The 27,809-nt window shown below is 42.7% G+C and overlaps 1 protein-coding gene across 1 annotated transcript in view; it reads left to right on the top strand.

Moving 5' to 3' along the window:
• The window catches only part of LOC117008989 (sodium channel protein type 8 subunit alpha-like), a 76,047-nt gene extending 62,465 nt beyond the window's left edge, over window positions 1-13,582 (top strand). The window contains 9 exon segments of the mRNA XM_033083134.2: window positions 3,790-4,074; window positions 5,198-5,251; window positions 5,913-5,957; window positions 5,959-5,995; window positions 5,998-6,050; window positions 7,577-7,633; window positions 7,635-7,682; window positions 9,328-9,598; window positions 12,368-13,582. Of these exon segments, the coding sequence (XP_032939025.1) occupies window positions 3,790-4,074; window positions 5,198-5,251; window positions 5,913-5,957; window positions 5,959-5,995; window positions 5,998-6,050; window positions 7,577-7,633; window positions 7,635-7,682; window positions 9,328-9,598; window positions 12,368-13,554 (2,037 nt within the window). The 3' untranslated portion in view covers window positions 13,555-13,582.
• Window positions 13,583-27,809: the final 14,227 nt, after the last annotated feature.

Below are 27,809 nucleotides of genomic sequence, written 5' to 3' on the forward strand. Positions count from 1 at the left end.
ATATAAATATAAATATAAATATTAATATTAATATAAATATAAGTAATATAAGTATTAATATATAAATTAAATTAAATATGAATATAACTAAAATAAAAATATAAATTAAATTAAAAAGAAAAATAATTATAAATATAAATATAAATTAAATGTAAATATAAATAAAAATTAAATTTAAATAAAATATCAATATAAATAGAAATGAAATGTAAATATAAACATAAATATATAAAAATATATATAAAAATATAAATTTTAAAACACATAAATGTGTGTGTTGATCAGGGGTGCTCAGGGCCAAACTGGGAATCAGGCAGAGCTGATTTGGGACAAAGCCCAGCCTGGTTTGGGGGTTTAGGAGGAGGGAAGGTGGCTGTGGTGGCTCTGAGCTGAGGCTGCATGCTCAGCCCTGTGCCTGCTCTGCGCTTTAGGCCTGGCTTTAGTCTGAGCTCAGGGAGGCTGGGCTGGGTCCTGACCCCGGCCAGGACCTGGCCCTGAGTGACAAAGTGACAACAACAACAGCCCTGTTTGAGTGTGGGGAATGGGGAGGGGCCGCTGCCAAAAACTGCAAAAAATTCCTAAAAACAACTCCCAAAAACTGCCAAAAAATTCCTAAAAACAACTCCCCAAAACTGCCAAAAAATTCCTAAAATCAACTCCCCAAAACTGCCAAAAAATTCCTAAAATCAACTCCCAAAAATTGCCAAAAAAACCTCCCAAAAACTGCCAAAAAATTCCTAAAAACAACTCCCAAAAACTGCCAAAAAAACCTCCCAAAAACTGCAAAAAATTCCTAAAAACAACTCCCAAAAACAACCAAAAAAACCTCCCAAAAACTGCCAAAAACTGCCAAAAACTGCCAAAAACTGCAAAAAAAACCCTCCCAAAAACTGCAAAGAATTCCTAAAAACAACTCCCAAAAACTGCCAAAAAAACCTCCCAAAAATTGCCAAAAAATTCCTAAAAACAACTCCCAAAAACTGCCAAAAAATTCCTAAAATCAACTCCCAAAAACTGCAAAAAAATTCCTGAAAACAACTCCCAAAAACTGCCAAAAAATTCCTAAAATCAACTCCCAAAAACTCCCAAAAACTGCCAAAAACTCCTGGACCCTCCCAAAAACTCCCAAAAACTCCCAAAAACTCACTCCTGAGCCTCCCAAAAACTGCCAAAAATTCCCAAAAACTGCCAAAAAGAACTCCCAGAAACACCCAAAAAACCCTCCCAAAACTGCCAAAAACTGCCAAAAATTCCCAAAAACTCCTGGAGCCTCCTAAAACCGTCTAAAACCTTCCAAAACTCTTAAATTCCCACCTGGCTCTGAGAAAATTCCACCCAGGAGCTCATTTGTTACAACAGAATCTGAGCCCTTCTCCTAATGGCATTAAAGAATTTTTGTTTTATAGAAAAAAATCTGAGCCCTTCTCCTTTTGTGCAACTAAAATGGCAACAAAGAATTTTTGTTTTATTTCAGAACAAAATCTGAGCCCTCTCCTTTGGGCAATTACATTTAGAAAATTATTTTATTGAAGAATAAACAGATCTGAGCCCCTCTTATTTAGACAACTAAAATGGCAATAAAGAATTATTTTATTGAAGAACAAAATCTGAACCCCTCTCCTATTGGGCAACTAAAATGACATTAAATAATTATTTTATTGAAGAAAAAACGGATCTGTGCCCCTCTCCTTTTGGGCAATTAAAATTACATTTTAAAAATTGTTTTATTGAAGAACAAACAGATCTGAGCCCCTCTTATTTGGACAACTAAAATGGCAATAAAGAATTATTTTATTGAAAGAAAAACAGACGTGAACCCTTCTTATTTTGGGCAACTAAAATGACATTAAAGAATTATTGTTTTATTGAAGAGCAAAATCTGAGCCCTTCTCCTTTGGGCAATTACATTTAAAAAATTATTTTATTGAAGAAACAAACAGATCTGAGCCCCTCTTACTTTGGGCAACTAAAGTGGCAATAAAGAATTATTTTATTGAAGAACCAAGTCTGAGTCCTTCTCCTTTTGGGCAACTAAAATGCCATTAAAGAATTATTTTATTGAGGAAAAAACAGATCTGAGCCCCTCTTACTGTGGGCAACTAAAATGACATAAAAGAATTTTTGTTTTATTGAAGAACAAAATCTGAGCCACTCTTATTTGGACAACTAAAATTACATTAAAGAATTTTTGTTTTATAGAAAAGCAAAATCTGAACCCCTCTCCTTCTGGGCAACTAAAATGGCAGTAAAGAATTTTTGTTTTATTGCAGAACAAAGTCTGAGCCCTTCTCCTTTTGGGCAACTAAAATGACATTAAATATTTGTTTTATTGAAGAACAAAATCTGAATCCCTCTTATTTTGGGCAACTAAAATGACAATAAAGAATTATTTTATTGAAAAACAAAGTCTGAGCCCTTCTCCTTTTGGGCAATTAAAATTACATTTAAAAAATTATTTTATTGAAGAACAAACAGATCTGATCCCCTCTTATTTGGACAACTAAAATGGCAATAAAGAATTATTTTATTGAAGAAAAAACAGACTTGAACCCTTCTTATTTTGGGCAACTAAAATGACAAAAGAATTTTTGTTTTATTGAAGAACAAAATCTGAACCCCTCTTATTTGGACAACTAAAATGGCAATAAAGAATTATTTTATTTAGGAATCAAGTCTGAGCCCTTCTCCTTTTGGGCAATTAAAATTACATTAAAGAATTATTTTATTGAAAGACAAAGTCTGAACCCTTCTCCTATTGGGCAACTAAAATGACATTAAATAATTATTTTATTGAAGAAAAAACAGATCTGTGCCCTTCTCCTTTTGGGCAACTGAAATGACATAAAAGAATTTTTGTTTTATTGCAGACAAAATCTGATCCCCTCCCCCTTTGGGCAATTAAAATTACATTTAAAAAATTATTTTATTGCAGAACAAAGAGATGTGAACCCCTCTTATTTGGACAACTAAAATGACATTAAATAATTATTTTATTGAGGAAAAAACAGATCTGAACCCCTCGTACCTTGGGCAACTAAAATGACATAAAAGAATTTTTGTTTTATAGAAGAACAAAATCTGAGCCCCTCTTATTTGGACAACTAAAATTACATTAAAGAATTTTTGTTTTATAGAAAAGCAAAATCTGAACCCCTCTCCTTCTGGGCAACTAAAATGGCAATAAAGAATTTTTGTTTTATTGCAGAACAAAGTCTGAGCCCTTCTCCTTTTGGGTAACTAAAATGACATTAAATATTTGTTTTATTGAAGAACAAAATCTGAACCCCTCTTATTTTGGGCAGCTAAAATGACAATAAAGAATTATTTTATTGAAGAACAATGTCTGAGCCCTTCTCCTTTTGGGTAACTAAAATTACATTAAAGAATTATTTTATTGAAGAACAAACAGATCTGAGCCCCTCTTATTTGGACAACTAAAATTACATTAAAGAATTATTGTTTTATTGAAGAACAAAATCTGAGCCACTCTTATTTGGACAACTAAAATACCATTAAAAATTTTTTATTTCATTACAGAACAAACCACCCAAACCCCACCAACCTCATTTTCATTTCCAAAACCAGCCACCTCCACCGCCGAATTTAACAAACCCACCGCCAAAAAAAACCCAAAAAACCCAAAAACCATTCCAGCGGCCCCGCTCCCCTTATTCCCCCCTCAACAAAAAAAAAAAACAAAAAAAAAACCAAAAAAAGAGCTGTACTGATGCTTGCTGTCTCCTGCCTCGTGTTTTATACTGAAACTTTTTCCCACCCCTTCCAACACAGGTGGTTGTCAACGCCTTGGTTGGCGCTATCCCTTCCATTATGAATGTCTTGTTGGTCTGCCTTATCTTCTGGCTGATTTTCAGCATTATGGGGGTTAACCTGTTTGCCGGGAAATATCATTACTGCTTTAATGAAACAGCTGAGCATCGCTTTGAGATAGATGTTGTTAACAACAAGACGGATTGCGAGGCTCTGATGCCGCCCAACTCCACGGAGATCCGCTGGAAGAACGTGAAAATTAATTTTGACAACGTCGGGGCGGGGTATCTGGCGCTGCTGCAAGTTGTGAGTTGGGGTTGGGGTGGGGTTTGGGGGGTGGGGAATGGAAAATTCTGATTTTTGGTGGGGTTTCTTGCAGTTCTGGGGGTGGGGAATGCAAAATAAACAAAATTTTTTGGGGTTGTTGCGGTTCTGGGAGTGGGAAATGCAAAATTCCATTTTTTTGGGGGGTTACTTACAGCTCTAGGAGTGGAAAATAGAAAATTCCGATTTTTGTTGGGGTTTCTTGCAGTTCTGGGAGTGGGGAATACAAAATAAACAAAATTTTTGGTGGGTTTCTTATGGTTCTGGGAGTGGGAAATGCGAAATTCGAATTTTTGTTGGGGTTTCTTGCAGTTCTAGGAGTGAGAAATACAAAATAATCCAAATTTTTGGTGGGTTTCTTATGGTTCTGGGAGTGGGAAATACAAAATGATCCCTTTTTTTGGTTTCTTGTGGTTCTGGGTATGGGAAATGCAAAATTCCAATTTTTGTTGGGGTTTCTTATGGCTCTGGGTATGGGAAATGCAAAATTCTCCATTTTTAGCTCTAGAAATGGGAAATACAAAATTCTCCAATTTTTGGTGGGTTACTTATGGTTCTGGGTGTGGGAAATACAAAATTCCAATTTTTGTTGGGTTTGTTATGGTTCTGGGAGCGGGAAGTACAAAATAAACCAAATTTTTTGGGTTTCTTATGGTTCTGGGAGTGGGAAATGCAAAATTCCAATTTTTGGTGGGTTTCTTACGGCTCTGGGAGTGGGAAATACAAAATAATCCAAATTTTTTTGTTTCTTACAGTTCTGGGAATGGGAAGAACAAAATGCTCCATTTTTTTGGGGGGGTTTCTTACAGCTGTGGGAGTGGGAAATACAAATTTTTAAAAATAATTTTAAAATTCCACACTGAGGGTGACATTTGGTTCTGAAATGAATTTCCCATTTTTCATTTCTCCCCTTTCCTATCCTCTGGCTCTCCCAGCTCTCTCCACTTTTCCCTTGGCCTCGATTTCTGTAATTTCCATTAAATGAAAACAGAAACATTCCAATAATCTGAAAATTCATCACACAGGGCCTTGGCAGGGCTGGCACCCTTCTGTAATTTTTGAATTTTGGGTGAATTCTGTCTCTGTTTTTTTTTTTTTTTGCCAGGCTACATTCAAGGGCTGGATGGACATCATGTATGCAGCTGTAGATTCCAGAAAGGTAACCTGAAAAAACACAAAATTTCTTTATTTTATCTCCATCTCCTTTTTAACTTTGGTAAAATCAAGATTAGAAATGTGATTGTGGCATCCATTTCATGCTGGGATTGTTTTATTTGCTCTGGTGCTCTGCTGAATTTAAAAAAAAATAAAAGAAAAAGAAGAAAATCCCCCAAAAAAGCAAATTATTCTGGTTGAGTTTTTTGTTTTATCCCAACTGGAGTAGAAAAAAAATGAAGGAAAGAATATAATGAAGTTATAGATTTAATAATTAGAATAATTATGGGGAGGAATTAACCAGAAGTTCCCCCAGGAATTTTATGTCTGTATGGAAATCTGAATTTTAGTGTGAATTCTGTCTGGGTTGGAGTTCATTCCTCAGAATTTTCTGGATTTTGCTTGTTGGAACCATGCAAATACCATGACATTTTTTCCCCTAATTTTATTCTCTTGATTTTATATGAAACATAAAATTTATATTTTTAATATAAATATATATAAATATAATATAAATATTAATATAAATATATATATATATATGAATGCAGGTTTGAAACAAATATGACATAAAAATATTCTGATTTTTAAAATTTTTTTGGTCCTCCATCTTCAAAAGGAAACACAAATTTATTTCATTTCTTGCTCTTCTCTCTCCCCTTCAGCAAGAAGAGCAGCCCAAGTACGAGGACAACATTTACATGTACATGTTATTTTGTTATTTTCATCATCTTCGGCTCCTTTTTCACCTGAACTTGTTCATTGGTGTCATCATCGACAACTTCAATCAACAGAAGAAAAAGATAAGTGATCTGGGTCTGCTGGAGAAAATAAAATCTGCAAAATAAAATCGTTTTGGGGCACAAAATTTTTTAGTTGAGCACAACAGGTTTGGTTTAAATTACAGACAGGTTAAATGTTTCATTAGATTCCAAATTTTTTTTGTATTTTGGGGTTTTTTTATGCCTTGATTAAATAAAGATTGGATAAATATTCAGGATTTTTCTTAGACATCATTTTTAAAAGTCATTTTTAAAGAAAGATCAGTGGGAAAGGAAAAAAAAAGTAATTTTTAAATAAATATCAGTGTGAATTAAAATTATAGGACAGTGCATTTATAGGGCAAAAAACCAATTTTTAAGAAAAATCAGTGGGGGAAAAAAAGTAATTTTTAAAGAAAGATCAGTGGGAAAGAAAAAAAAAGTAATTTTAAAGAAAGATCAGTGGGAAAGGAAAAATAAGTAATTTTTAAAGAGAGATCCAGTATGAAATAAAAAAAATAGAAAGTAATTTTTAAAGAAAGATCAGTATGAAATAAAAAAAATTAATTTTTAAAGAAAGATCAGTGTGAAATAAAAAAATAGAAAGTAATTTTAAAAGAATGATCAGTGTGAAATAAAAAAAAATAGAAAGTGATTTTTAAAGAAAGATCAGTATGAAATAAAAAAATAGAAAGTGATTTTTAAAGAATGATCACTATGAAATAAAAAAAAAAGTAATTTTAAAGAAAGATCAGTATGAAATAAAAAAAATTAATTTTTAAAGAAAGATCAATGGGAAATTAAAAAAAAATAATAATTTTTAAAGAATGATCAATGTGAAATTTTTAAAAAAGTAATTTTTAAAGAAAGGTCAGTGTGAAATAAAAAAATAAGTAATTTTTAAAGAAAGATAAGTATGTAATAAAAAAAAACCAAAGTAATTTTAAAAGAAAGATCAATGTGAAATTTAAAAAAAAAATTAATTTTTAAAGAAAGATCAGTGTGAAATTTTTAAAAAGTAATTTTAAAGAAAGATCAGTATGAAATTAAAAAAATTAATTTTTAAAGAAAGATCAATGGGAAATTAAAAAAAATTAGTAATTTTTAAAGAATTATCAATGTGAAATTTTTAAAAAAGTAATTTTTAAAGAAAGGTCAGTGTGAAATAAAAAAAAATAGAAAGCAATTTTTAAAGAATGATCAGTATGAAATAAAAAAAATAGAAAATAATTTTTAAAGAATTATCAATGTGAAATTTTTAAAAAAGTAATTTTTAAAGAAAGGTCAGTGTGAAATAAAAAATAAGTAATTTTTGAAAAAAGATAAGTATGTAATAAAAAAAAAACTAAAGTAATTTTAAAAGAAAGATCAATGTGAAATTTTAAAAAAAAATTAATTTTAAAGAAAGATCAATGGGAAATTAAAAAAAAATAATAATTTTTAAAGAATGATCAGTGTGAGTTATTTCTGTATTAAATACCTTTCACCACCCTCTCCCCTGACTGAGTTTCTCCTTTCCCCTCTGATTTCTGAGCTGATTTTAACCAATTTTCCTTTTGTCCCTTTACTTTGGAGGTCAGGATATTTTCATGACAGAAGAGCAGAAGAAATATTACAATGCCATGAAAAAAATTGGGCTCCAAGAAGCCCCAGAAACCCATCCCCAGACCTCTGGTGAGTACTGGAGGGGCAGATTTCAGAGGTTTTGTCTCCAAAAGTGTCTCTGGTTCTGACTCACAGCACCCTGGGGGAGTTGGTGGGGTCACCTGCAGAGAGTCAAACCTAAAAAAAAATGAAAAAGAAAAAAAGAAAAAGGAAAAAAGAAAAAAGAGAAAGAAAAAAAAAAGAAAAGAAAAAGGGAAAAGAAAAAGGGGGAAAAAAAAGAAAAGAAAAAGGGGAAAAGAGAAAGGGAAAAGAAAAAGGGAAAAGAAAAGAAAAGAAAAGAAAAGAAAAGAAAAGAAAAGAAAAGAAAAGGAAAAGAAAAGAAAGAAAAGAAAAGAAAAGAAAAGAAAAGAAAAGAAAAGAAAAAGAAAAGAAAAGAAAAGAAAAGAAAAGAAAAGAAAAGAAAAGAAAAGAAAAGAAAAGAAAAGAAAAGAAAAGAAAAAGGGAAAGGGAAAAGAAAAAAAGAAAAAGGAAAAGGGAGAAAAGAAGAAAAATAAATATAAATAAGCTGTGCTACTGGGAGGGGTGTAGTAGCATATTGGGGTATGAATAATAGCATATAAATGTAAATATAAATATAAATATAAATGTAAATATAAATATAAATATAAATATAAATATAAATATAAATATAAATATATATTAATATATAAATATATATTAATATATAAATATATATATAAGTGTAAATATAAATGTAAATATAAATATAAATATATCAAAGAGGAAGTTGTGCTGCTAGGTGTATGGTAGCTCGTTGAGATACAAGTAATGGGATAAAAAAAAATAAATGTAAATATAAATGTAAATATAAATATAAATATAAATATAAATATAACAAAGAGGAAGTTGTGCTGTTAGGAGGTGTGTGGTGGCATGTTGAGATATAAGTAATGGGATTAAAAAATAAATAAAAATAAATATAAATATAAATAACAAAGAGGAAGTTGTGCTGCTGGGAGGGTTGTAGTAGCACGTTGGGATATAAGTAATAGAATATAAATTATAAATTATAAAAAATAAATATAAATAACAAAGAGGAAGTTGTGCTGCTAGGAGGATTGTAGTAGTACGTTGGGATACAAGTAATAGAATATAAATTATAAATTATTAAAAAAAAAAAAAAAAATAAAAAAAAAAAAAAAAAAACAAAAAAAATAAAAAAATAAATAAAAATATAAATATAAATAACATTATAAATAACAATATACATATACATATACATATACATATACATATACATATACATATACATATACATATACATATACATATACATATACATATACATATACATATACATATACATATACATAACAAAGAGGAAGTTGTGCTGCTAGGAGGAGTGTGGTAGCACGTTGAGATATAAGTAATGGGATAAAAAAAAATAAATAAATATAAATAAATAAAAATATAAATAAAAATATAAATATAAATATAAATATAATTATAAATGTAAATGTAAATATAAATAATATAAATATAAATATAAATATAAATATAAATATAAATATAAATATAAATATAAATAAATATAAATAAATATAAATATCTATAACAAAGAGGAAGGCCAGGAGGTGGAGTGAGATAATTTTAAGGCCATTTCCAACCCAAACCATTCCACACTTCCACGATTTTCCCCTCCCTGTCCCTCCAGAACCGCATCCAGGGTGCCGTGTTCGACTTCGTCACGCAGCAAGCCTTCGACATCGTCATCATGATGCTCATCTGCCTCAACATGGTGACCATGATGGTGGAGACAGACACCCAGAGCAAGCAGATGGAGGACATCCTCTACTGGATCAACTTCGTCTTCGTCATCTTCTTCACGTGCGAGTGCGTGCTCAAGATGTTCGCCCTGCGCCATTATTACTTCACCGTCGGATGGAACATCTTCGATTTCGTGGTTGTGATTCTGTCCATCGTGGGTGAGTGTGGCTTTAATGCCAGACTGATTTGGGGGTTTTATTGGAATAAAAACCGGTGACAGGGTCCAAGTCAGAATACAGTTTAATAGGGAAAAAAGGGAAAAAATGAAATAAATGCGATAGTGGAAAAGAAAAGGCACTGGCAGAGTCAGACCCTGATTGTTACAATTTAATAGGAAAGAAGGGAAAAAATAAAATAAATGTGACAGTGGAAAAGAAAAAACACTGGCAAGAGTCAGAATCCAAGCTGGTACCCTGATTGTTATAATTTAAGAGGAAAAAAAGGAAAAAATAAAATAAATGCAGTAGTGGAAAAGAAAAAGCACTGGCAAGAGTCAGAATCCAAGGTGACACCCTGATTGTTACAATTTAATAGGAAAGAAGGGAAAAAATAAAATAAATGCAATAGTGAAAAAGAAAAAGCACTGACAGAGTCAGAATCCAAGATGACACCCTGATTGTTGCAATTTAATAGGAAGGAAGGGAAAAAGTAAAATAAATGTAGTTGTGGAAAAGAAAAAGCACTGACAAATCGACACCCTGATTGTTACAATTTAATAGGAAAAAAGGGAAAAAATAAAATAAATGCAATAGTGGAAAATTAAAAACACTGACAGAGTCAGAATCCAAGCTGACACCCTGATTGTTACAATTTAATAGGAAAGAAGGGAAAAAAAATGCAATAGTGGAAAAGAAAAAGCACTGACAAATCCTAGGTGACACCCTGATTGTTACAATTTGATAGGAAAAAATAAAATAAATGCAGTTGTTGGAAAAAGAAAAACACTGGCAGAGTCAGAATCCAAGGTGACACCCTGGTTGTTGCAATTTAATAGGAAAGAAGGGGAAAAAATAAAATAAATGCAATACCAGACACAAGCAGTTCACAGCCCCGTGCACCTCCCCTGTCCCACTGGTTCCCTCTTTCCTTTAGGGATGTTCCTGGCCAAGATCATCAAGAAGTTTTTTTGTGTCCCTGTCCCACTGGCTGCCTCTTTCCTTTAGAGATGTTCTTGACCAAGATGATTGAATATTTTGTGTCCCCCATGCTGTCCCACTGGGTTACCTCTTTCCTTTGGGAATGTTCCTGGCCAAGATCATCCAGAAATATTTTGTGTCCCCCACCCTGTCCCACTGGTTTCCTCTCTCCTTTAGGGATATTCCTGGCCAAGATCATTGAGTTTTTTGTGCCCCCCGTGTGTCCCACTGGTTCCCTCTTTCCTTTGGCGATCTTCCTGGCCAAGATCATCCAGAAATATTTTGTGTCCACCACCCTGTCCCACTGGTTTCCTCTTTCCTTTAGGGATGTTCCTGGCTGATATCCTTGAGAAGTTTTTGTGTCCCTGTCCCACTGGTTCCCTCTCTCTTTTAGGGATGTTCCTGACCAAGATCAAGAAGTTTGTTGTGTCCCCCACCCCGTCCCACTGGGTTACCTCTGTCCTTTAGGGATGTTCCTGGCTGAGATAATCCAGAAATATTTTGTGTCCCCCACCTTGTCCCACTGGCTGCCTCTTTCCTTTAGAGATGTTCCTAACCAAGATCATTGAGTTTTTTTGTGTCCATCACCCCGTCCCACTGGTTTCCTTTTTCCTTTAGGGATATTCCTGACCAAGATCATTGAGTTTTTTGTGTCCCCCATGCTGTCTCACTGGTTGCCTCTCTCCTTTGGGGATGTTCTTGGCCAAGATCATCCAGAAGTGTTTTGTGTCCCCCACCCTGTCCCACTGGTTCCCTCTTTCCTTTGGGGATGTTCCTGGCTGAGATCCTTGAGAAGATTTTGTGTCCCCCACCCTGTCCCACTGGTTCCCTCTCTCTTTTAGGGATGTTCCTCACCAAGATCATTGAGTTTTTTTGTGTCCATCACCCCGTCCCACTGGTTTCCTTTTTCCTTTAGGGATATTCCTGACCAAGATCATTGAGTATTTTGTGTCCCCCAGGCTGTCTCACTGGTTGCCTCTCTCCTTTGGGGATGTTCTTGGTCAAGATCATCCAGAAGTGTTTTGTGTCCCTCACTCTGTCCCACTTGTTTCCTCTTTCCTTTAGGGATGTTCCTGGCCAAGATGATTGAGTTTTTTGTGTCCCCCACCCCATCCCACTGGGTTACCTCTTTCCTTTACAGAAGTTCCTGGCTGAGATCATTGAGAAGTTTTTTGTGTCTCTCACCCTGTCCCACTGCCTCTCTCCTTTGGGGATGTTCCTGACCAAGATCATCCAGAAGTTTTTGTGTCCCTGTCCCACTGGCTGCCTCTTTCCTTTAGAGATGTTCCTGACCAAGATGATTCAGTTTTTTGTGTCCCCCACCCCATCCCACTGGTTCCTTCTTTCCTTTAGGGATGTTGCTGGCTGAGATCCTTGAATATTTGGTGTCCCCACCCTGTCCCACTGATTCCCTCTCTCCTTTAGAGATGTTCCTGACCAAGATCATTGAGTTTTTTGTGTCCATCACCCCATCCCACTTGTTTCCTGTTTCCTTTAGGGATGTTCCTGGCTGAGATTATTGAGAAGTTTTTTGTGTCCCCCACCCTGTCCCACTGGTTGCCTCTCTCCTTTGGGGATGTTCTTGGTCAAGATCATCCAGAAGTTTTTGTGTCCCTGTCCCACTGGCTGCCTCTTTCCTTTAGGGATGTTCTTGACCAAGATCATCCAGAAATATTTTATGTCCCCCACCTTGTCCCACTGGTTGCCTCTTTCCTTTAGGGATGTTCCTGACCAAGATCATTGAATATTTGGTGTCCCCACCCTGTCCCACTGATTCCCTCTCTCCTTTAGGGATGTTCCTGGCCGAGATCATCGAGAAGTACTTCGTGTCGCCCACGCTGTTCCGAGTGATCCGCCTGGCTCGCATCGGCCGCATCCTGCGCTTGATCAAGGGCGCCAAGGGGATCCGCACGCTGCTCTTTGCCTTAATGATGTCCCTGCCTGCCTTGTTCAACATCGGCCTCCTGCTCTTCCTGGTCATGTTCATCTTCTCCATCTTCGGCATGTCCAACTTCGCCTACGTCAAGCACGAGGCCGGCATCGACGACATGTTCAACTTCGAGACCTTCGGCAACAGCATGATCTGCCTGTTCCAGATCACCACGTCGGCGGGGTGGGACGGGCTCCTGCTGCCCATCCTGAACCGCCCGCCGGACTGCGACCTGGACAAGGAGCACCCTGGCAGCGGCTTCAAGGGCGACTGCGGCAACCCTTCGGTGGGCATCTTCTTCTTCGTCAGCTACATCATCATCTCCTTCCTCATCGTGGTCAACATGTACATCGCCATCATCCTGGAGAACTTCAGCGTGGCCACGGAGGAGAGCGCCGACCCGCTGAGCGAGGACGACTTCGAGACGTTCTACGAGATCTGGGAGAAGTTCGACCCCGACGCCACGCAGTTCATCGAGTACAGCAAGCTGGCGGATTTCGCCGACGCGCTGGAGCACCCCTTGCGCGTCCCCAAACCCAACACCATCGAACTGATCGCCATGGACCTGCCCATGGTGAGCGGGGACAGGATCCACTGCTTGGACATCCTGTTCGCCTTCACCAAGCGCGTGCTGGGCGACAGCGGGGAGCTGGATATCCTCAGGCAGCAGATGGAGGAGAGGTTCGTGGCTTCCAACCCTTCCAAAGTGTCTTACGAGCCCATCACCACCACGCTGCGGCGCAAGCAGGAGGAGGTGTCGGCGGTGCTGATCCAGAGGGCGTACAGGGCTCGGCTGGCGCGCCGCGGCTTCGTCGGCCGCAGGGCTGCCGGCACCAAACTGGAGAACGGGGGAGCAAACAGGGAGAAAAAGGAGGGGACGCCCTCCACGGCGTCGCTGCCCTCCTACGACAGCGTCACCAAACCTGAGAAGGAGAAACAACAGCGGGCGGAGGAGGGGAGGAGAGAAAAAAGCCAAGAGACAAAAACAGGAACACAAGTGTTGAGACACACACACACACACAGAATCACAGTCACACACACACAATAATAATTAAAAAAAAAAAACAAATAGTAGAATTTAAAAAATATTTGCAAGCGGAAAAAAAAAATAAAAAATTATAACGGGATATAAAAAAAAAAAAAAAAGATTGTTTACAAACTTTTCCTGAGATATATCAATACAGAACAGCTGTGGAGACACTTACCTGAAGATCTTATACCAAACATAGTCTGCTTACCGTGTGACAGCGTTGCATCTAAAGCAGTGACCTACCACCTGTTTAAAGGACCCTGCAAACAAACATTTAAACACGACAACAACAACAAAAAAAGGAAAAAAAAAATGGATTTTCTATCGTTTGGGCAGGTGGATACTGCATGTTCCACATCAGTCAATGCAACTTAGGACAAACAAGCAAAATAAACACACACACACACACACAGAGGAACAAAACCCGCTGCTGGGATTCATGTATTTTCCAAAGCAGCCCCAAATGGATTTTATTTTTCCCCATTTTTGTTGATTCTTCTCGGAAGAAAACCCAGAAGTCACGATGGGAACGGGTTTGTTCATGCAAAACTAGATTTGCATTTAGTTAAGCAGAAAAAAAAAAAAAAAAGAGGGGGAAAAAAAAGAGCAAAAAAAAAAAAATTGAAAAAGAGTTAAAACAAGTAGAACAAAAAAAAAAAGAAAAATGAAACAGAGCACCCATTAAGCCCATTGAGTTGTCATGGTTTATTTGAGATTTATGATTTGAAATTATGATTTCTACTTTTCTTCATGGGCTTGACTTGGTTTGGGAGATGGGGCAGTCGGGAACCTTCAGCTGATCCCCCCCAAAAACCAAAAAAAACCAAAAAAAACCCAAAAAAAACCCCAAAGTGCTCGTTCAATAGAAGCGAATTGTGCATGATGGCATGACCAGGGACCATGCATGAGGAACCACCCCCAGGGGACACCACTCACCTGGCACTCAGGTGTGTCAAGCCATAAATCCCACTGAGTATTCACACTGTATTTGGAGAGAAACTTCAGTGATGCTCCTGCCCACCACCAGTCCCAGTTCGTAGAGAATCTGCCATAAGAAGGGAAAAAAAAATCCCAAAAAATCTCAAAAAACCACAAAAAACAACCCCAACAAGCAGGTGAATTAAATGTGTGTGTCTGTTTAACAACTTTGACTTTCTTTTCCATACAGCCATGGTTTGTTTTTTGGTTTTTTTTTTGCACACTGAACAAAAAAAAAAAAAAAAATTCAAAAATGCTGCTCTGGACCTCGCCAAAGGGGAGAGGATAAATCTGGGAATGGCTTTGTTATCCATGTCACTGTAAATCCAAACCCTAGGGCTTCAACCAGCCCAGCAAGGTCAGTTGTATCCTGCAATATTTAGCATTAATATTAATTATTGTTCAGCCTCCATCCTGCAGTGTGGGCACTTCTTTGGGTACAGATGAATGGTTAAAAAAATAAAAGACATGAAATAAAAATAATAAGAATAATAATAATTACAACAAAAAAAAGCAGCTCCTCTGCTGGTTGGAATTTGGGGGTGATGATGGGGGGTTGGGAGGGGGTGCAGGAGGATTTGGGGATTTGGGGATTTGGGGATTTTTGGGGATTTTGGGGGTGCAGCCCAGGTGCCTTCACCTTCCCCACCCTGAATTTGCCAACCCTGCTCCTGTGGTGGCCCAGGGCTGGGGCCAGCAGGGCTGGATGGGGCTGGAGAAGGAGCAGCACGAGGTCCTGGTGTCCAGTTCTGTCCTGAGTGTCCCCAACTCTGTCCTGGAGTGTCCCCAATTCTGTCCTGGAGTGTCCCCAATTCTGTGCTGGGTGTCCCCAATTCTGTCCTGGAGTGTCCCCAATTCTGTCCTGAGTGTCCCCAATTCTGTCCTGGAGTGTCCCCAATTCTGTGCTGGGTGTCCCCAATTCTGTCCTGGAGTGTCCCCAATTCTGTCCTGAGTGTCCCCAATTCTGTCCTGGGGTGTCCCCAATGCCAGTATTCCAGGATTCCACCCTGGGTGTCCCCAGCTCCATCCCCCACCCCTGAGTGTCCCCAGTTCTGTCCTGGAGTGCCCCAAACTCCGTCCTGGGTGTCCCCAGCCCATCCTCGGTGTCCCCAGCTCAATTCCTCCACCCTGGATGTCCCCAACTCTGTCCTGGGTGTCCCCAGTTCCGTCCCAGGGTGTCCCCAGCCCATCCTCGGTGTCCCCAGTTCTGTCCTGGGGTGTCCCCAAATCCTGGATTCCATCCTGGGTGTCCTCAACTCTGTCCTGGGTGTCCCAAACACCAGGATTCCACCCTGGATGTCCCCAGCTCTGTCCTGGGTGTCCCCAGTTCTGTCCTGGGTGTCCCCAACCCCAGGATTCCACTCTGGGGTGTCTCAAGCTCTGTCCTGGGGTGTCCCCAATTCTGTGCTAGGTGTCTCCAGCCCTGCCCTGGGTGTCCCCAGCTCACTGTGGGTGTCCCCAGCTCTATCCCCCATCCTGGGTGTCCCCAGCCCCAATTTGGGTGTCCCCAACTCTCTCCTGGGTGCCTCCAGCTCACCCTGGGTGTCCCCAGTTCTGTGCTGGGGTGTCCCCAACTCCATCCTGGAGTGTCCCCAATTCTGTGCTCGGTGTCCCCAGCCCCAGGGTTTCATCCTGGGGTGTCCTCAGTTCTGTCCTGGGTGTCCCCAGCTCTGTCCTGGGTGTCCCCAGCTCAATTCCTCCACCCTGGGTGTCCCCACTTCTGTGCTGCGTGTCCCCAGCCCATCCTTGGTGTCCCCAGCTCAATTCCCCCACCCTGGGTGTCCCCAACTCTGTCCTGGGTGTCCCCAGCTCTGTCCTGGGATGTCCCCAGTTCTGTCCTGGAGTGTCCCCAATTTTGTGCTGGGTGTCCCCAGCCCACCCTGGGTGTCCCCAGCCCCATTCTGATTGTCCCCAGTTCTGTCTTGGGTGTCCCCAGCTCCATCCCCTACCCTGGGTGTTCCCAACTCTGTCGTGGGGTGTCCCCAACTCCTGGGTTCCATCCTGGGTGTCCCCAGTTCTGTCCTGGGTGTCCCCAGCCCCACCCTGGTGTCCCCAGCTCTGTCCCCCACCCTGGGTGTCCCCAGCCCCCCCGGGTGTCCCCAGCCCCATTCTGGGGTGTCCCCAGCTCTGTCCTCGGGTGTCCCCAGCCCCCCCTGGGTGTCCCCAGCTCACTCTGGGTGTCCCCAGCCCCCCCGGATGTCCCCAGCCCCCCCGGGTGTCCCCAGCCACGTCTCAGGCCAGCCCCTCCCAGGCTGGGACATCTTTCCACACCCAGGGCGGTGGCACCAGCGAGGGGCAGCCAAAGGTCACTGCAGGGGTGACATTAAAAACAAAAACCAACACCCAAAAAAAACCCAAAAAAACCCAAAAAAACCCAAAAAAACCCCCAAAAAAACCCCAAAAAACCCAAGAGAGCAGAGCTCGATGAGGGATGAATCTGAGTTTGCAGAGTGCCACAAACCCAGAGGAGGACAGGAACGCCCCAAAAAACACCAAACCCAAGCAGGAAGCCATCCAGCAGCCAGCTGGGCCACCTTGGCACCCTGGGGGTGGCCACAGCTCTGCTCCACACCAGGGACCTCCCTGTCCTGCCTTGCCCCCATTGCTCCTAGGATGGGATGTAAAATAATCAAAAATAAAATCACAAATAAACAAAAAAAAAATAAAATAAATTACATACATATGTACAGGCTATGTTGTAAACAGCACAAAAAAAAATAACACGAAAAAGGAAAAAAAAATAGCTGAAAAAAAGTGTGGTTGAACTTTTTAAGAGAATATTATAAATACTGTAATATATCATTTTATTTTATTGGCATGCCTTTTTGTAAATACAAAGAACTACAAAAAAAAATTATAGAATGGCTTCTGGCTTATGCCATTGTCCATGGTTATTTTTATTTTTTTAAGATTTTTCTGTTGTCCTTAGATTTTAGATAGCCAGGAAATATCCCCCAAAGACAAAAAAAAAAAAAAATAAAAATACAACAACAACAACAAAATAAATTCCAAACTAAAATAGCTTTTAACAAAAGCTTTCTTGCAAGTGATATTTGCAGCAGCAGAAGTGTCTATTTTTGGGTTCCAATGTGCAATAAGTCGACCACTTCTATGCAAGATTTGGCTGAATTTTAAATTGTTCTTAGGCTGGGCTGAGTCTTGGTGCGTTGGCGTTTTGTGCTGGCAACTCATGAAGCTGCTCCATGACTTTAAAATAAAAAAAAAAAGTCCCTTCAAACTCTGGGTATATATTATTTTTATTTTTTTTTTAAAAGGTTTTAGCAGTCTGGTTGCTGAGTGAAGGGGAGGGAGGAGTTGGGTGTTGGTTGGAGTTGGTTTTTCTGATTTAAAAAAAAAAAAATTCAGGGGGTGTTTGGGGTTTGATTTTTTTATTTTTTGTTTCCTCCCCAGGGCAGATTTTTCTCCCCTCAGGGTCTTCACTGGGTGAAGCCAAAGTTGGAGGAAATTTTGGGCAAAAAAATTTCTCAGGGACCTTGGTGTGTCCCCAGCCCAAATCTCCAAATCCCAGCAGGGAATTCCCATTTTGGATTTGGGGTTTTGGGATCCAGGTTGAGGGGAGTGGGGTTAGGAAGGTGCAGCCAAAATTCACAACCACACCAAGGAATTCCCTTCCCTCCCCCACCCCTAAAATTTCCCTTCTGGGTGAATTTGTGACTCCCAAAGTGCATTAATGAAATGCCAGTCCAAGCTGCTTTATTCACTCTTAAAATACAGAAACCAACATTGAAAAAAAAATTAAAAAATAAAATAAAATTCAGGTAACCCCATGGTGTTCCATAGAGGCCACACCTGAGTGATTTTTCTGCTGCAAAAATAAAAATAAAATTAAAAAAAAACAACACCAAACAACCTGTTCAAGCTGTAAAAGCTCAATAGTGAAGATTAGTGTATTAGAAATTGCATGGTGGCTCTTACCCAACATGATTACCGATTACTATAAGCCAAAAGGAAATGAAATAAAATAAAATTTACCCTTTTCACTGTACAAGGGAAGGTTGTCTTGGTGTCCCAGTTCTTTCCTCACTCCTGCTCCCCCTCTGTGCCTCCTCCAGGGGGTTGGGGAGCAGGGTGAGGTGCAGGAAGGGATTTGGGGTTTTGGGGTTTTGGGGTTTTGGGGTTTGGGGGGCTCAGCCCCAGCTGGGTCTGTGGGGTCGGGACCCCCAAAATGGGGAAAATCCCAAAATGTGGGGCCCAGGCAGGTGAGGACCCCCAAAATGGGGAAAATCCCAAAATGTTGGGCCCAGGCAGGTGAGGATCCCCAAAATGTGGAAAACCCCAAAATGTGGGGCCCAGGCAGGTGAGGATCCCCAAAATGGGGAAAACCCCAAAATGTGGAGAGCCCCAAAATGTGGGGCCCAGGCAGGTGAGGACCCCCAAAATGGGGAAAATCCCAAAATGTGGGGCCCAGGCAGGTGCAGGATCTGCTCTGGCAGGGGAGGATGATGATGTGGGATGGCTCAGCCTGAGACTGCTCACCCTGCAGCCCTCACCTTCAACCCCATATCCCATAAAACCTGATCCTATAAACCGTGATCCTGTCACCCCTGATCCTGTAACCGCATATCCCATAAAACCTGATCCCATAAACCCTGATCCTGTAACCCCTGATCCTGTAACCCCATAGCCCATAAAACCTGATCCCATAAAACCTGATCCCATAACCCCTGATCCTGTAACCCCTGATCCTGTCACCCCTGATCCTATAATTCCTCATCCTGTAACCCCCATCCTATCCTGAATTTTCCTTTCCTGAACTTTCCTATAACCTCTCATCCTATAACCCCTCACCTTTAATTCCTCATCCTGTAACTCCTCACTTTTAACCCCTGATCCCATAACCCCTGATCCTGTAACCCCTAATTCCATAACCCCTCATCCTGTAACTCCTCACCTGTAATTCCTCACCTGTAATTCCTCATCCTATAACCCCCTCATCCTATAACTTCTCATCCTATAACCCCTAATCCTGCAACCCCTCACCTGTAACACTTCATCCTATAACTTTTCACCTTTAACCCCTCATCCTATAACCCCTCATCCTGTAACCCCTCACCTGTAACCCCTAATCCCATAACCCTTCACCTTTAATCCTGTAATTCCTCATCCTATAGCCCTTTATCCTATAACCCCCATCCTATAACCCTTCATCCTAAACCTCTCATCCTATAAACCCCCGATCCTATAACCCCTCATCCTGCAACCCCTCACCTGTAACACTTCATCCTGTAATCCTTCATCCTGTAACCCCTCACCTTTAACCCCTAATCCTTTCACACCTCATCCTATAACTCTTCATCCTAAACCTCTCACTTGTAACCCTTCACCTTTAACCCCTCATCCTGTAACCCCTCACCTTAATTCCTCATCCTAAACCCCTCATCCTAAACCCCTCATCCTATAACCCCTAATCTTGTAACCCCTCACCTTTAATTCCTCATCCTGTAACCCTTCATCCTAAACCTCTCATCCTATAACCCCAATCCTATAACCCTTCATCCTATAACACTCATACTATAACCTATAATTCCTCATCCTATAACACTTCATCCTAAACCTCTCACTTGTAACCCTTCACCTTTAACCCCTCACCTTTAATTTCTCATCCTAAAACCCCAATCCTATAGCCCTTCATCCTAAACCTCTCATCCTATAACCCCTCATCCCTGTAACCCCTCACCTTTAATTCCTCATCCTGTAACCCCCCATCCTATAACCCCAATCCTATAACCCTTCATCCTAAACCTCTCATCCTATAACCTGTAATTCCTCATCCTATAACACTTCACCTTTAACTCCTCATCCTAAACCCCTCACCTGTAACCCCTCACCAATCCCATAACCCTTTACCCCTGTAATTCCTCATCCTATAGCCCTTCATCCTGGTTTAACTGGGATGGAGAATTCCCAGTTCTCCCAGTGTCACACTCACTGGTTGAACTGGTTGAACCAGGCGCAGGGATGGAGGATCCCCAGTTCTCCCAGTGTCACACTCACTGGTTGAACTGGTTGAACTGGGCACAAGGATGGAGCATTCCCAGTTCTCCCAGTGTCACACTTACTGGTTTAACTGGCATGGAGCATTCCCAGTTCTCCCAGTGTCACACTCACTGGTTTAACTGGCATGCAGCATTCCCAGTTCTCCCCAGTGTCACACTCACTGGTTGTACTGGTTGAATTGGGTGCAGGGCTGGAGAATTCCCAGTTGTCCCCAGTGTAACACTCACTGGTTTAACTGGGCACAGGGATGGAACATTACCAGTTCTCCCAGTGTCACACTTACTGGTTTAACTGGGATGGAGCATTCCCAGTTCTCCCCGTGTCACACTCACTGGTTTAACTGGTTGAACTGGGATGGAGAATTCCCAGTTCTCCCCTGTGTCACACTCACTGGTTTAACTGGGCACAGAAATGGAGCATTCCCAGTTTTCCCAGTGTCACACTCATTGGTTGTACTGGTTTAACTGGGATGGAGCATTCCCAGTTCTCCCCGTGTCACATTCACTGGTTGAACTGGTTGAACTGGGATGGAGAATTCCCACTTCTCCCCATGTCACACTCACTGGTTGTACTGGTTTAATTGGGCACAGAAATGGAGAATTCCCAGTTCTCCCAGTGCCACACTCACTGGTTGCACTGGTTGAACTGGGATGGAGCATTCCCAGTTCTCCCCAGTGTCACACTTACTGGTTTAACTGGCATGGAGCATTCCCAGTTCTCCCCAGTATCACACTCACTGGTTGAACTGGTTTAACTGGGATGGAGAATTCCCAGTTCTCCCCATGTCACACTCACTGATTGTACTGGTTGAACTGGGATGGAGAATTCCCAGTTCTCCCCAGTGTCACACTCACTGGTTGTACTGGTTGAACTGGGATGGAGAATTCCCAGTTCTCCCCAGTGTCACACTCACTGGTTGTACTGGTTGAACTGGGCACAGAGATGGAGCATTCCCAGTTCTCCCCAGTGTCACACTCACTGGTTGAACTGGTTGAACTGGGCACAGAGATGGAGCATTCCCAGTTCTCCCAGTGTCACACTCACTGGTTGCGCTGGTTGAACTGGGATGGAGAATTCCCAGTTCTCCCCAGTGTCACACTCACTGGTTGTACTGGTTGAACTGGGCACAGAGATGGAGCATTCCCAGTTCTCCCCAGTGTCACACTCACTGGTTGTACTGGTTGAACTGGGCACAGAGATGGAGCATTCCCAGTTCTCCCCAGTGTCACACTCACTGGTTGTACTGGTTTAACTGGGTGCAGGGCTGGAGAATTCCCAGTTCTCCCAGTGTCACACTCACTGGTTGAACTGGTTTAACTGGGTGCAGGGCTGGAGAATTCCCAGTTCTCCCAGTGTCGCACTCACTGGTTCTACTGGTTGAACTGGGATGGAGGATTCCCAGTTCTCTCCATGTCACACTCACTGGTTGAACTGGGCACAGGGATGGAACATTCCCAGTTCTCCCCAGTGTCACACTTACTGGTTTAACTGGGATGGAGCATTCCCAGTTCTCCCCAGCATCACACTCACTGGTTGTACTGGTTGAACTGGGCACAGAAATGGAGAATTCCCAGTTCTCCCCAGTGTCACATTCACTGGTTGTACTGGTTTAACTGGGATGGAGCATTCCCAGTTCTCCCTGTTTCACACTCACTGGTTGTACTGGGATGGAGCATTCCCAGTTCTCCCAGTGTCACACTTACTGGTTTAACTGGGATGGAGCATTCCCAGTTCTCCCCAGTGTCACACTCACTGGTTGTACTGGTTTAACTGGGATGAAGAATTCCCAGTTCTCCCCGTTTCACACTCACTGGTTGTACTGGTTGAACTGGGCACAGGGATAGAGCATTCCCAGTTCTCCCCATGTCACACTCACTGGTTGAACTGGTTTAACTGGGATGGAGCATTCCCAGTTCTCCCAGTGTCACACTCACTGGTTGAACTGGGATGAAGAATTTCCAGCTCTCCCCAGTGTCACACTCACTGGTTTAACTGGTTTAACTGGGATGGAGCATTCCCAGTTCTCCCCAGTGTCACACTCACTGGTTGCACTGGTTTAACTGGGATGGAGCATTCCCAGTTCTCCCCAGTGTCGCACTCACTGGTTTAACTGGGATGGAGAATTCCCAGTTCTCCCCAGTGTCACACTCACTGGTTGTACTGGTTGAACTGGGATGGAGAATTCCCAGTTCTCCCCAGTGTCACACTCACTGGTTGTACTGGGATGGAGCATTCCCAGTTCTCCCAGTGTCACACTCACTGGTTGAACTGGTTTAAATGGGATGGAGCATTTCCAGTTCTCCCCGTTTCACACTCACTGGTTTAACTGGTTGAACTGGGATGGAGCTGGGGGCAGGAAGGCGAGTCAGGGACGGGCTGAACTTTTGGAATTCCTTTGTCCCGCACAACTTTTTACTTCGGGATTTGCAATAAAGAATTTTTGTCCCTCTTGTTTTAACAACCCCTCCTGCCTGCCCTGCGCTTCTGTCCCCAAAATCCTCCCCTCAGATCCTGGGAGTCTGAAATGTGAGGAGAATCTGCCCTGAGGGAGAATCCTGGAATTATTTTGGGGGGGCTGGGGAGGAATTCAGGGTTTTGAAACCCCCCAGGCACAACTCAAAGTTGATCCCAGAATTTTCTGGCTGCCCTGTTCCTGCAAACCCAAATTGCTGCACCCTGGAGCATCGTGGGGCACCAGAATGAATCCATCCAACACCTCCTGCTCCTTCTTGGAGCTGCTGATTTAAACTCTAAATTGATTGGTTGTTACGTATTAAAACGATCCACAATGAAAAGTAAATAATAAATTGTAACCAGAACTAGAAAAGGCTTCAGAGGAACCCAGAGCTGGGCTCTTGTCACCCACAATCTGTGAATTTCTGCATCGTTTAGATAAAATAATCAGCATTTTAAAATGATAAATAAATTGCTGCATCGTTTGGGTGCAATAAACAACATTTTAAAATAATAAATAAATTACTGTATCAATAAACGGCATTTTAAAATAATAAATGAATTACTGTATCAATAAACAGCATTTTAAAATAATAAATACATTGCTGTGTCAATAAACAGCATTTTAAAATAATAAATAAATTACTGCATCATTTGGGTACAATAAACAGCATTTTAAAATAATAAATAAATTACTGTATCAATAAACAGCATTTTAAAATAATAAATGAATTGCTGTATCAATAAACAGCATTTTAAAATAATAAATAAATTGCTGTATTAATAAACAGCATTTTAAAATAATAAATAAATTGCTGTATCAATAAACAGCATTTTAAAATAATAAATGAATTACTGTATCAATAAACAGCATTTTAAAATAATAAATAAATTGCTGTATCAATAAACAGCATTTTAAAATAATGAATAAATTGCTGTATCAATAAACAGCATTTTAAAATAATAAATGAATTGCTGTATCAATAAACAGCATTTTAAAATAATAAATGAATTGCTGTATCAATAAGCAGTGTTTTAAAATAATAAATAAATTGCTGTATCAATAAACAGCATTTTAAAATAATAAATGAATTGCTGTATCAATAAACAGCATTTTAAAATAATAAATGAATTGCTGTATCAATAAACAGCATTTTAAAATAATAAATGAATTGTTGTATCAATAAACAGCATTTTAAAATAATAAATAAATTGCTGCATCATTTGGGTACAATAAACAGCATTTTAAAATAATAAATAAATTGCTGTATCAATAAACAGCATTTTAAAAGTTTGTCTAGAGCTCCACACCCCCCATTTTAAACTCTTGTAGGTTGGGTTGATGCAAACCGTTCCTTAACTCAAAATTCAGGTTTAATTCTGGTTTCAGCCACACGGGGTGGCTGTGGTGGCACCCAGAGCTCTTCGCCGGGCTTGATTTCAGGATTTCCAAAGCTCTTCCCCCGGGTTTGGTTTCAGGATTTCTCAGGTTTGATTTCAGGATTTCCCAGCTTTGATTTCAGGATTTCCAAAGCTCTTCCCCCAGGTTTAATTTCAGGATTTCCCAGCTTTGATTTCAGGATCCCCCGGGTTTTATTTCAGGATTTCCAAAGCTCTTCCCCCGGGTTTGGTTTCAGGATTTCCCAGGTTTGAGCCCAGGATTTCCCAGGTTTAATTTCAGGATTTCCCAGGTTTGATTTCAGGATTTTCAAAGCTCTTCCCCCAGGTTTGATTTCAGGATTTCCAAAGCTTTTCCCCCAGGTTTGATTTCAGGATTTCCAAAGCTTTTCCCCCAGCTTTGATTTCAGGATCCCCCGGGTTTGATTTCAGGATTTTAAAAGCTCTTCCCCCAACTTTGATTTCAGGATTTCCCAGGTTTGATTTCAGGATTTCCCAGCTTTGATTTTAGGATCCCCCAGGTTTAATTTCAGGATTTCTCAGGTTTGATTTCAGGATTTCCCAGGTTTGATTTCAGGATTTTCAAAGTTCTTCCCCTGGGTTTGATTTCAGGATTTCCCAGATTTGATTTCAGGATTTCCCAACTTTGATTTTAGGATTTCCCAGCTTTGATTTCAGGATCCCCCAGGTTTGATTTCAGGATTTCCAAAGCTCTTCCCCCAGGTTTAATTTCAGGATTTCCCAGGTTTGATTTCAGGATTTCCCAGCTTTAATTTCAGGATTTCTCAGCTTTGATTTCAGGATTTCCCAGGTTTGATTTCAGGATTTTCAAATCTCTTCCCCCAGCTTTGATTCCAGGATTTCAGCAGCAGGGAGACCCCAGGGATGGATCCCAGCCGGGTCCAGCTGCCCCTGGATTCCTGGATTTAGGATTTTTACACCTTCAGCGTTCAGAGTTTTCCCTCTGCAATTTTCTGCCCAGCTCCGGCAGTGTCACAAACCCCATCCGAGCCTCGCTGGGAGTCCCTGGGCCAAAAAAAATAAAAGAGAAAAAAGAGAAAAGAGAGAAAAAAAAAGAGAAAAAGAGAGAAAAAAGAGGAAAAAAAAAAAACCAGAAAAAAAGAGAAAAAAGAGTAAAAGAGAAACCCAGAGCTCCACCAAGCCTCTGGCTTCGGGAAAGTTACCCAGAATGTCCCCAGAATGTCTCCAGGATGCCCCCAGGATGTCCCCAGAATGTCCCCGGGATGTCCCCAGGATGTCCCCAGGACGCCTCTGTCACAGCCCTCGCTCAGGTCATGACTGTCATTAATTAACCTCTCCCCATAATTAACCCCAGCACTGCCCCAGCCAGAGAATTCCAGCGCTCTGCTCCTTCCCCCGCTGGAATTTGGGATTTTTTTGGCCGCTCTGAGCCCAGCTCTGACAGGGACATTCCCACACGGTGGCCAGGGCTAGTGGTGGCCACCTGGACTAGCCAAGCACCATCCCCTCCTCGCCCAGCAGAACACACAGAGCCCATCTCAGCTTTCCAACCCCTCCACGGGGCTTTACTGGTTTTCCTTTCCCCTCCAAACTGGGAGCCACCTCAATCACCCAGCAGCCTCCTCCAGTGGCACCAGTACATCAGCGTGCCCGTGAGGATGACGGAGGTGATGAAGGCTCCCAGCACGCCCAGAACCACGGGCCGGACCCAACCCAGCAGCTCCCGGCTGTAGAGGGGGGGTCGGTGCCGCTCCAGGAGGAGCTCGCCGGGCTCCGGAGCCCTCCTGGCCCGCGGTGGCCGCAGCTGAGCCGCGCTCAGGTGCCGCACGCTCCGGCTGTAACCCTCCACGTTCTCCCGCAGCTCCAGGCTCCGGTCCTGGTTCAGATTTTTGCCGAGTTCCCTGGCGATGTCCGAGCGCCCGATGTGGTGCAGGGCGCGGACCAGGCGGTCCCAGGTTGTCACCTCGCCCGCTGTCTCCAGCCACTGGCGCAGCGATTCCGAGCATCCCCGGTGGCCGCGGGGCGAGCGGCGGCGGCGAGCGGGGGCGAGTTCGGGCTCAGCTGCGGGCTCAGCTCCGGGCTCCTCCGGGATCTCCAGCTCCTCGTCGGGGCTGTCCAGCTCAGCGCGGAGCTGGTGGCACTCGGGGCTGGCCAGCAGCTCGGCCATGCGGGCCATGGTGTGCCGGCCCACGGTGGCAGCCACGGTGTCGTCGCAGTGGCCACGCAGGGCCAGCAGGAGCAGCGAGAGGGTCAGCGGGGCCAGCATGGCTGGTGGCCAGCGGGGTTGGTGGCGAGCGGGGCTCGGGGACAGCGGGGCTGGTGGCCAGCGGGGCTGGTGGTCAGTGGGGCCAGCGGGGCCAGTGGGGCTCGGGGCCAGAGGGGCTGGTGGCCAGCGGGGCTGGTGGCCAGTATAGCTCGGGGCTGGTGGCCAGCGGGACCAACGGAGCTCGGGGCCAGCGGAGCTCGGAGCTCGTGGCCAGCGGAGCTCAGGGCCAGCAGAGTTCGGGGCCAGCGGGGCTGGTGGCCAGTAGAGCTCGGGGTTGGTGGCCAGCGGGGCCAACGGAGCTCGGGGCCAGCGGGGCTCGTGGCCAGCGGGGCTGGTAGCCAGTAAAGCTCGGGGTTGGTGGCCAGCGGGGCCAACGGAGCTCGGGGCCAGCGGAGCTCGGGGTTCGTGGTCAGCGGGGCCAACGGAGCTGGTGGCCAGCGGGGCTCGTGGCCAGTGGAGCTCGGGGTCAGCGGGGCTGGTGGCGAGCGGGGCTGGTGGCCAGTAGAGCTCGGGGCTGGTGGCCAGCGGGGCCAACGGAGCTCGGAGCTGGTGGCCAGCGGGGCTCGTGGCCAGCGGAGCTCGGGACCAGCAGGGCCAGCGGGGCTCGGTGCTGGTGGCCAACGGGGCTCGGGGCCAGCGGGGCTGGTGACCAGTAAAGCTCGGGGTTGGTGGCCAGCGGGGCCAACGGAGCTCAGGGCCGACGGGAGCTCGTGTCTCGGGGTTCGTGGCCAACGGAGCTCGGGGCTGGTGGCCAGCGGGGTTCGGGGCCAGCGGGGCTCGGAGCTCGGGGTTCGGGGCAAGCAGGGCTCGGGGTTTCGGTTCTGGGCTGGCCCGGGCTGTGGATCCGCCCTGACCTCACAGAGCAGCGAGTCCCGGGCGAGCTCCCTGTGCCGGGGGCTCGGGGATGTGTCGCGTTCCGGGAGCGGCCTCAGGTGGGGGTTGACGTTTTATATTTCTTAATTAATTTCCCAAATCCCCCATTAGGGAATTCCCATTTCCCATTCCCTAATTTGGGAATTCTCATTTCCCATTCGGGATTTCCCATTCCCTCATTTGAGAATTCCCATTTCCATTCTCTCATTTGGGAATTTTCATTCCCCCTTCCACCATTTGGGAATTCCCATTTCCCCTTCCCCCATTTGGGATTTCCCATTCCCTCATTCGGGATTTCCCATTC

Source organism: Catharus ustulatus, chromosome 31 (genome assembly GCF_009819885.2).
Source record: "Catharus ustulatus isolate bCatUst1 chromosome 31, bCatUst1.pri.v2, whole genome shotgun sequence".
Classification (NCBI taxonomy): domain Eukaryota; kingdom Metazoa; phylum Chordata; class Aves; order Passeriformes; family Turdidae; genus Catharus; species Catharus ustulatus.